Source organism: Rhagoletis pomonella, unplaced genomic scaffold (genome assembly GCF_013731165.1).
Source record: "Rhagoletis pomonella isolate Grant_MI unplaced genomic scaffold, Rhpom_1.0 Rhpom_scaffold_05442, whole genome shotgun sequence".
NCBI lineage: Eukaryota > Metazoa > Arthropoda > Insecta > Diptera > Tephritidae > Rhagoletis > Rhagoletis pomonella.
Genome location: NW_023463981.1, coordinates 1,090 through 12,238, shown reverse-complemented (window position 1 = coordinate 12,238; position 11,149 = coordinate 1,090). Strand labels below are relative to the sequence as shown.

The following is an 11,149-nucleotide window of genomic DNA, read 5'->3' as shown; positions in this document are numbered from 1 at the left end:
GTACATTGACCTTTAAAAATAGGGAGTTTTAAATTGTTTTTCCTTTTTTGACCTGAAAAGTGTATGCAATGATCTTTTTAAAAACATTTAGACCATTTCAAAGCTAGCAAGAACCGAAAAACACATTTGCAGCTTTTTTAAATAGTACTTTCTTATGCTTTTTTTAGGTGAAAGAAGAGAGAAAATCTAAAATTTTACATCTAAAGGTAAAAATTACGTTGACGTTAAAAACGAAATACAAAGTAAATTTTTAACAGCAAAAAAAAATATGTTTATGTAAAACTTTTTAAAATTCATTACATACAAAAAAGAAAAAATATAAAAATCTTGGTATTTAATGATTATTTTCGGAACCTGGTTTAAGCATACTTAAGTTATGTAATTTATATTCCATAAATATACATAGCAAATATCATCGGCGTAATTTCTACAGATACTTTACTGAATGGTATTTGAACTAGGAAATCAAGTTTTAAGAGCCTAAAAAAGAAATCTCGTTCAACAAAATATCGGCACGAAAAGTTTTCCATTTTGCGGAACAAAAAGTAAAATAATTTTACAATTAAATACGGATGATTCCGGGTCTGCCGGATTGCTAGTTTATTTTCTACTCCTATGCCTGAAATGAGCTCACAATAAAGATTAATGCAAGTTAGAATCGGGGCGAAAAATTAGAATATACAGTGGCGAAAATAGAAATAGGGAAGATACATTTTAGAAATCTCTGGCTATTTCAGTTTCGTTTATTTAATGTTTATAACTTTTTTATATAAGTATAGCTCGTTATCTAAACTTTGTACAATAATTAGGAAAATTCGACAAAGATTCATACAAATTTTTAGGTTTTTAATTAGATTTCTTAGAAACTTTCTGAGTATGCAGTTTTGTAGCTCATTCAATTTCGGTAAAATAAAGTGCAAGACGGAAGTAGCTAGGACTTACCGTTGATTTTTGGCAATTTTGTTTGTGGAAGGTGTTGCCCAATTCCTCCATACAAAAAGATTTTCGAATATATTTTGTAAACATCAATGGTAAGTCCAAGCTGATTCAACCTTGCACTTTATTGAACTAAAATTTAATGGGCTAAAAAACTGCGTATTCAAAAAAAAATTGTAAAAAATCTGAAAAAAAAATTGAAATTTCGATTAAAATTTGTTAAATTGAATTTTTATAAATGTTCTACAGAGTTTCAAATTTCGATTTAGATGGTTTTTTTATGAAGCTGTATTTTCATAAAAAAAAACATAAAAAAATTCAAACAATGAAAAATAGCCAAAACTTACTAAAATATCTAGTTCCTATTTTAATTTTCGCAACCGACATTTTGAACAGGGAGAAGGATTTTTTTAATGGTAAAAAACGGCGCCATCAGCTAAGTATAGTTTTTTCTGTTAATGTTTGCTGATTTGCTGTGCACCAACACTAAAATCATTAAAGGTTTCACGAACACATTCAGAACATTTCAATGACTATTAATAAAAAGTAATTTCGGTAATACTAAGAAATATTATTAGTTATGCTACATTACCTTAGTACTCCTTATGCCTATTTATGTATTAGCGTAATCACATGCCGTAAACTACTTAACTGCCATGGCCTTACTGCTGTTGATACAATTTACTTACATAAATAACACTAATGACCACTCGGCAAGAAGGTAGGCGGCCAAGCATAGATGCATACACACATACATACATACGTATGTTTACCATGCCTATTAAAGAGGTGCGACTGCCCAAAAACGATAATCCTCATCAAATTCACCAGCACTCAATCAAACAAAGCTCTCAGTGAGGCACAACCACCCTTTCACAACCACACGTCTGGCTTGTCTGCCGCCTACGATATATATTAGTTTTTTTCCCTAACATGGCTGCAACGCGCTCGCGCCTTACTTCTTGCCATTACTGCTGTTACTGCCATCACGCGCTGAAGCATTTGTGTTGGCATTCGTTTTACTGTCACTGTCACTGTCGCCATCACTAATATCGTCATTACTATTTTTATTGCTGCTGTTGCTACCGTTGTCATTGTCATTGTTAGATCGCCTATATTTCGGCGCTATGTAGTAGAGTCCATCCTGCTCGCCTGTCGCGGTTAGCTGTGGCAATTGTGGCGGCAACCGTTGGTAGGCGTTCGGCCGATAGATGGGCGAATAGACCTGCGGTCGCACCACCTGCGGATGCGAAATATATTCACTGTCCGGATTAATGGGTGGCAACGGTTGCCGGTAGTTCACGAGTATATCACGATGCAATGGTATTTGTTGTGGTTGATATTGACGTTGCGGCGCTAATTGTTGTTGTGGCGCGTAGTACTGTGATTGGTGCGAAAGGGGTGGCGGCTGCGGTTGCGGCGCGTTAAAATGCTGCAGTTGCGCGGCGGCGTAGGGGTTTAGCGGCAAAGCCGGCTGGTAGGGATTAATAAACTCGGCGTCGGGATTGAGCGGTGGCCGATTTGGTGCGTAGTTCACGTAAGTGTCATTTTCTAAACTCCAAACGGTTTGCGGTGGCTGTTGCTGCTGTTGTTGTTGTTGCTGGTAGTTTGACTGTGGAGGCGGTGATGGTGGTTGCCGATAATTGACTATGCGTCGCGCATTTATTTGCTGGAACGGTTCTTCATAGAAACGATTATTTTGACGCGCATGCAGCGTTGGGCCGCCATAGTAGTACCCGTTAAAGCCACGCTGCTTGGGTGAAATGCCCGGCGGCGGACGCTCTATACGTTGATATTGAGGTGGCGGCTGTTGCGGCGCCGGTGGTGGCGCGTATTCACTCAACTCTTGCTGTTGGTTTATCGAGACCCATGGCGTTTGGGTAGCGATATGCGTGCGCGGTGTGCTCGGATATTGCGGCAGCTCCTGGTCAGCCGAGCGATATTCAGGTGCCACAGGCGTTTGTTGTAAATACTTTGCACCTAGACGTAGCTTTTTCGGACGACCTTGCGCAACTGGCGGTGATTGCTGCTGCTGATATGGCGTATCGGGTTGCACCGGCACTAGCGTGGTGGTTGAGTGATAACGCTGTTGCTGTTTTTTGTGGATATGGCTCCTCTTGCTGACGGTTTGCATTCGACTTCTCTACGTCAATTGCATGAAATGAATTCTCATCGTCCACAGGTGGACTGTAGGTGACCATTGGCTTGAAGGGCGCTTCGTCATATTCTGCTGGCGGTTGAAAGTCACCCGCGTTCGGCGTTGGTTGAGCTGGTTCCAAGTTTTTGGATGCGTCGAAACTGAACTCGTATATTGGCTTGGCTTTGGGTGTGCGCGGTATGCTGTTGTCACGCAATTGTTGATTCTGGTAGTAGCGCAGCGTTTCGCGTATCGCATTCACCTCTTGTTCGAAATTCTCCAGTGGGCGTGGCTTGTAGACTGGCCCTTCTACAGGCGGTGGCGGCGGTGGTGGTCGTTTATAGCGCACCGCCTCCGGTTTGGGTGTGATATAGACCACATTTTGTGGCAAGTATTGTCGTTGTGGCTGCAGCTGTGGTGGCAAGTAGTTACGTTGGTTCTGCGGCTGGGATTTGAATGGCCGTTTACTGGTCGCATACAGCTTTATCGGCTTAGCCCGCACAGGCTTCTCTGTTGTGGCGAGGAAATCGTCAATAACATTCGTAGTAACACCACCAGGTTGACGTTTAGCCTCAAAGTATTCGTAGTAAATAGGATTGGATTTCGAAAGTGTGTCCTGGTTGTTGCGTGCCGTTGTACCTTCAAAAGCGATGGCATTTGGTCGCGGCTGTGGATATTTGTTGGAGGGAAAGATGGGTATGTGCACAGCAACTGGCACGGGTATGGATTGGATGACCTCGGGTGGAGCTGCGGTTGGGGAAGGTGCCGGTGGAGGTGGCAGCTTGCTCGGTGGCACCACATGCGGCGGCACTGGTGTAATGATAATTGTTTTTGGCGAATATTGATGTATTTTCGTGATGACTTGCGGTCGATATGGCGCCTGAGTTGTTGTCGAGGTGGTTGTTGTTGTTGTTGTTGAAGTGGTGGTGGGCGTGGTAGTTGTTGTGCTTGAAGTACTTGTAGAAGGCGTACCATAACCACGATGCCTGGGTGGTGGAGGCGTATTCGTTGTATGTACTTTGTCTGATTTTTCCAGACGGCTGAATTGATTAGCAGGCGGTGGCAACACAATACCCGGCACAAGTGGTCCCGGCGGCACCGGATTGCTGTAATTACTCTTGTAAACAAAAGTGTATGCAGGTGGGTAATACAAGGATGGATCATCTTCGTCGAAGTAGTCAGTGCCATTCGAGTTATCCAACGAACCGTTTCGTCCAAGTGGGAAAGGACCCAAATTGGGGAATGTGATGGGCCGCGCATTGCTCAGGAACGGATTGACAAACGTTTGGTTGTGATAGAGCCACGGCGGGTAGGGCGCCGGGTAGAGGTAACCCGGGTCGCCTTGTGTAGCATCTTGAGACGATCCCGGCCGGGTAAGAAGATTCTTCTCGTTGTCACTATCACCTTCGGACGATGCGTAGTTGGCTTCCGGGCCGGCGGGATAAACTGGTATCGATTCGTTAGCGACCGGATAGACGACCGTGAATTTATTATTTCCGATAAACTGTAGCGGGCCATTCTCTTCGAGCTGGACAGGAAATGGTGGCGGCACTTTCGGATTCGGTGGCAATTTGATTTGCCTACCGGGCGCATCGTAATCATCGATGGGCGGCCACGGTTCATCCGGTTCGCCCTCATTGAGATTACCACCCTTGATCACAAGCAAATGATCTTCAGCCAACCAGATGTCCTCTTCATTGAGGCCACCAAAGGTGCGTTCATTATCTATGGGCGTCTCCTTATTCGGCAAGTAACTGATTACACCTGGCCGTTTAGGTGGACGACGAAATAGCTCTTTTTCAATCAAACCATACTTGCCGTCACGCACTTGATCGGAAAGTGTTTTCTTCGATTCATCTTTGTTCTTCTTCGATTTGACTGTGTTCTCCTTTCCAGAGCCGGCGCTAAGTCGCAAGATACCATTATCCCAATTATCGAGTTCTTCCGCATCTTCCAGTAGCGCCTCATCGTCATCGTGATCTCTTCTCAAGTAAAGAGGCTTTGCAGTTGTGGTCGTTGCTGTATTTGTTGTTGCTGCAGGAGTGGTGCTCACCTTAGCCAAACGATAGGTACTGCTCATAGTTAATTGTCCCCCCTTGGAGCGTACATATTGATATGTAGGCTTGTGGGTTGTTGTTGAATTAGAGATAGTGCTGTTGGCTGTGACGGCGGAGACTTGAAATGTCGAACGGCCCTCGGAGTTTTGTATGTGACCCGCTACGAGTCGATGTATCATGCGCGGCCTCAAGAAATAGTAAAAGGTGAAGAAAAAGTGGTTGTAAATGGTAATTGGTATTACATCTGTAAATTGTTTGCAATAAATTTTTTAAATAACGTAAAATGGCCAGTGAAAGCTTTCTGACAATATTTAATAGCGTAAGGATGATTTTAATTGTGAATTGAAAAAAGTTGTGATAACTAAAATGGGGTTGGGGGAAAATGATTTATATTGAGCTTAGTAAGTCAGACCAATTGCAATCCACGGGTCCTTTGTAAGGTGGAAGGCTCCAGGCAAAGGGAACGACATAAAAATAATAGGAAAAGTGCAAAAACTCGCATGCCTTGGCATATTATATTACGCCTGCTTGGGACTTAAATACGAAGATACCCATTAGGTTCCCGACTAGCGAAGAATGGGATGCAGGACTGCCAGTATCAGAGAGGGGTATATCCATTTACACTGACGGTTCAAAGATGGAACAAGGAACTGGAGCCGGTGTCTACTCGAAGGACCTGCAGATCAACCGGTCGTTTCGTCTACCGAAATGCTGCAGTGTTTTCCAATCGGAGATTTGTTGACAGTAAGGCCGCCCTCTGGCATTAGGACCTAAAATAGTGAAATCGGGAATTGTATGGAAATGTCACTAGGCCGTACCAACGTCACTCTATGCAGGGTCCCCGGACATAGCAATATTGAAGGGAAAGAGTAGGCTGAGAGATGGCCAGATGTGGTTCAGAAATTCCAACAGAAGAAGCGGATAGCTCCGTACTACCACCGTTTAGTGATCACGCTAGGAAAATTAATGAATACACCGTGGCTTTGACGAATTAGTTGTGTAACAAACGGGAAGACTGTGAGGCCACAAGATTATAATGACCGCGGCTTAGTAGGAAAAAGACAAGGGACATACTGAAACTCAATAGATCTGCAGTAAGAGTCCTTACCGGCGTCATCACAGGATACTGTGCTATAGCACCAATGCTTTAACGGTGGAGAATAACAACAAGTACTCTCTGCAGACGCTGCCATGATGAGGATCAGGAAGAGACAATTGCCCACTTTCTGTGTGGATGTCCAGGTCTACCGAAGAAGCGCCTCAAGCACTTCTCTCTCTCTCTCTATACTCTTTGAATTATAGGTACTTGTCTTCTCCTGACACTCAATTAAATAGGGAACTCACAATGGACAATTCCGTCTCCACACACGCCCTCCTAACCTAACCTAACATACTACTCAAAATCTAAAGAAAAGCAAATGATATTTATGGATGACGCTTACAAAGTTAGAATGAAAATATAGTATTCTCCTCAGAAAATGAGAGGAAAACGGACGATTATTGTTCATAAAAACATACATGTTTTTACAAGCACAGCATTCTTCAAGGCGATCTTCAAACAATCGAGGATAGATTTTCTTTCAGACATCAATATGTGCATTATCATATTTGAACTTTTTTCCAGCTTCCAATTTTCGATTTTCCTTCCCTTAAATCGCTCAAATTACGCACTGTGCGACGCCAACGTCGACATGGCGGATGAACTAAACTCCGATACAATGTAGCCATTTTGAAAATATATTTTGAGATAAAAAAAAATAATTACTTCTATCGCAGGTCATGGTGATTACCATGTAAAAATTATTGGGCATTTAAGGGTTGTCAACAGGAGCTGTTTTTGCTCGATAGGCAATTGAAAAGCAGAACAATATTTACATACGTTATACAAATCTCTCATCATGTTTCTTATATGGCGCAGAAACTTGCACGATGTCGCAGAAAGATGAGAAGTCTTAGGGGCCCTCGAGAGAACTATTCCACGCATGATCTATGGCCCTTTCTGCGTGGGTGACGGGACCGAAGAAGATGGAATGACGAACGGTACAAGCTTTTTAATGACATGGACACAGTTAGACGCATATAAACACAAAAACTGTACGCATGGATTACGAGACTCCAGTCAAAAGTCTTTCGACTAGGCACCCATGGGTGGACAGCGAAAGAAACCACGTCCACGAACACCTGGAAGGACTATGTGCAGAACGATCTGTCAGCACTTGGGGTGCACAACTGACACAACCCCGCAAAAGAGAGAGGCAATTGGCGAAGTTGTAGTGCCACATATTTAAAGAAAAGAAGGATTAAGGAGCGAACTTTTCAGACAACTTTACATCAAATGTAATTTCCGTCTGGGGGTATTTATATTATCCGCTACTATATATATTAACTACATTAGTACATATTCGACAGGGTAATTACTTCATTCCCGATTAGGCCACTCCTTCGATTACAAGCCACGCCCCGCTTATTTAGCTGCGGCTTCGGTACCGAAACGACTGCTTTATCTCTCCTTAAATCCCGGAACTGAAGCTGATCATTAAAGCGTTAAGTTTGTGTTTAACCATTTACAACGCTAGTGCTTGACCCACAATAGCCTCAACTACCCACCATTATTACAAATCATGTGCAACAAAAACAATGAAAATATGTAAGCAGTAAATCGCGAAATGCGCATCGTAAATCGCCAATCGCCAATCACTTGGCCGCGGCGTATGCTGGTTTACTAAATAAAAATGTCTAAAATGGTAACTCACGTTTTTGGTGTTTGTGGCAGACGCGTTGAATTCGCCTTTCCGACATCGCCGACGCCACCGCCACCGCCGCCGCCATTGTTGTCTGTCTGCTGCTTCTGTGCTGGCGTCGCGCGTTGTACGTTACTTTGCACCGCAAAGGTGGCGATTTGTTTTGACTGGCGCTGCAGGAGTGGTTGATTGTGTTGATTCGTCACCGCATCGTTTGGCGCGGAAACTATTGATGACGCTTGACGCGAAACGCCATCGTGACGATGAGTGTTCAGCGTAGCCACCGTTGCAGACGTCACAGATGGCGACAATGAAGCTGTTGATGGCGGCATTGCCGATATTCGTGCTGCCTTAACGGTTGCGCTCGTGCGCGCTGCTTTGATGGTGGCATTTTGTTGATTGTCGTTGTTGTATTTATTGTTTTTATCTGCGCTGCTATTGCTATTGTTTTTGTTATTGTATTGTGTCACGCGCTTTATTTGGCTGTTGTCAATTTGTTTGTTGATTTTGATCGTAACAGCACTCCTATCGGCGGTGTTCGCTACCACCGCATCCGCACCGCTCGTTTGAGAGTTTTGTGCTGCAGCGGCGCTCAAATAGCTACGATTTTGGCGCACATTCGTCGTTGTGCTTCTTCTATCAGCAGTGCGCGCCAGCCAAGCCGTAGTAGGTGCCGCGGCGGTATTTTCTTTAGAGCCGCGCGGCAGACGACGCGCTGTATGTGTTTGTGTCGGCTGCCTTGTCGTGGTTAGCGCCACCGCTTTAGTTGTAGTTCTTGCTGTTGCTGGCGCTCTTGTTGTTGGATGCGTCATCACTGTGGTTGGTCGCGGTGTGCGCATTAATCGTGGCGCACGCAACGATGGTGGCTGTTGTGTTGTTGTTGACGTGGTACGTTTACCAATGTGCGCGGAAGTTGACTTCTCTAGCTCCGCCGACGCATACACTGTTTTCGGCTGTAGCGTGTCAGCGCTGGTGTGTTGCGATAATAGCAACAACAACAACAGCGGCAGCAACGGAAGTAACGAAATAAAGTGCAAGGCCAACGACTTCATCTGTAAGGAAAAGTAACAAACAAGAAGCATATAAACTATGTAATGTTAGTGCAACGGATATGAGTTAATTTGATAATATAAATTTATTATAGACAATAGGCATTTAGGTTTATGAATGGAAGTGTTACAAGTGAACACAAGCGCTTGCACTTATTGTTTCAACACCAGAGGTATGCCGCTCCTGCAACAAATTGCTGCAAATAACAACTAGCCGACGTTAAGCGCGTGCTAGCCCATCTCTTTCAACAACAAAATCCATATATTAATATACGCAGATCCCCGCCAGTCGTCATGCCGCATGCCTATCACCTGACATATGCATGAACATAAATGTTTAGCTCAGCTCTTACTGGCACGAGTCGTGCAGCGCGTCGAAACGATTTATGCTAATTAGCGGTAATGGATTCAACTATCTAACAATTCATGCAAGCACTTGGAAATACACGGACGTGCTAAAGTTTTGGCAGTCTAGGCTAATATATATGTAGGTATGTTGTTTCTTTGCTTGCTGGCTGCCCCAGCTACTCTGCCTGTATGACTGCCTGTTCGTGTGGCTACTCATCTCCTACACTCGACGACAGCGTTGGTCCCCTTTCGGCTAGACGTTTTGTCTGTATGCCAGTCTGCATGGCACGTGTTGCATAAATTTCAACATTGAAGGTTGGAAGGAAGAGCGCTTTTATGCTTGCAATAATTTAGTTTGAAAAATAAGACATGAGGATGCGAATACCGTTTGAACGGTTGGGCAATTTTTAAACAGATAGGGCTGGTTTTTCCTCCTCAACTTAACTTAGTTTAGCTATTTTTTGGACTTAGTCAAGAATAAGCTGATTAAGGCAGTCTGCACATGGGTCGTATAGCTTTAGACGCGTATTAGATGCTACATACGAACGTTGTACGCTTTGATGCCGCACACGTGCATTTAAATGGAGGGCGGTATACGAGTGCTCAGCTTCACGAATTCGTCAAAGCAAGCTAGCTGCAAATCGCTTGGCGTACAGCAGTGCTGGTAGCTAGGCATACGTACGCTTAGAAAAGAGAAAGAAGAAGAAGTTTGTTTACAATTTTCCGCGTGCATGCATTTCATTAAAAAAAAAACGATAAAACAATAAAATCCGTGCAAATAATAGAAAAATAACTGAAAATTAATTAGAGAAATAATAATTTTGCATCACTTGACATTTTTTGCCTGATACTTTGACGCTTTGAAGTTCCTTCGTGTGCAGATCTTGAGGGGTAGAGGACTCGGTGCTGCATAAAAAATTTTATACGCGTCTAAAGCTATACAAACCGTGTGCAGACTGCCTAAGAAGTAGACTAACTTTTGGCTTAGGTTAACCTACTTTTTAATCAGCCTATTCTTGACTAAGTCCAAAAAATGGCTTAACTAAGTTCAGTTGAGTTAGAGAAACCAGCACAAAAAGCCCATCAGGATCGGAATCGTAACAACGACCAAAGCCGATGACTAGCGGCTTTGTGGTATTGATAAGTAATAGTAACGACAAAGGCTCTGGGAGTCTTGATTTTAAAGCATCATTTAAGCTATTTTTTTACCCACTTGAAAACACTTTCGAACATCCAAGTAAGTAACCAGTCTCCCAAGCTCTTTTAAATGTGCATAGCAGTTTAGATGAAACTAGATTTGCCGTCCAAACAATCCAAACTCCGAGACGAACATACAGTGGTTGAAACAATTATAGCCGCACCACATATTATAAAGATTTTGTTGTTCAATGAAATTCTGAAATAGGGCGTTCTTAAAGCGTTTTCTGAGATAAGGCGTTTTGGGACTGGCTGCCGAGACAGATCGATCTTCCGATCGAGCAGCATCGCTCTCTTTTGGCCATTTATTACGTATTTAGTAGAGTAGTGACTCGGCACCCTCACTAGACTTTTTAAGAAGTACTCCGACGCGATTGATAGAGAGGCCAGATATTCCTTTACTGATTTCGAGTGCACTATCACACCGTTTAGCAGTGAGTCTACCGCTTGCTTGATGACAGCAATTTCTACCTGAAAGACGCTGCAGAAGTCCGGAAGCCTGATCATCAACCCGGTCTCCAGGTTTTGATCCGTCTTCTCTTGAGGGAATATTGGTTGAGAAGGAGCTTCTGGGAGTCATTTCGGAGGAGCTGAAATCTCTGTGTTGAGGGCGAAGTCAAAGCCCTCCAGAACTCCAGAGTGTTACCACCCGGTTTCCGTGAGCCTAATAGCAATTTGTGCTGC

General features: G+C 43.5%; 1 protein-coding gene across 1 annotated transcript; it reads right to left on the bottom strand.

The window, feature by feature from the left end:
* Positions 1–1,891: 1,891 nt before the first annotated feature.
* On the bottom strand, positions 1,892–8,923 carry LOC118755135 (proteoglycan 4-like; the record flags this gene model as incomplete). Its single annotated transcript, XM_036489981.1, is given in 3 exon segments — positions 1,892–3,035; positions 3,037–5,316; positions 7,884–8,923. Coding segments are annotated over 3 exon segments (4,464 nt in total), but the record flags the coding sequence as incomplete, so codon positions are not given.
* Between the last annotated feature and the right edge of the window lie 2,226 nt (positions 8,924–11,149).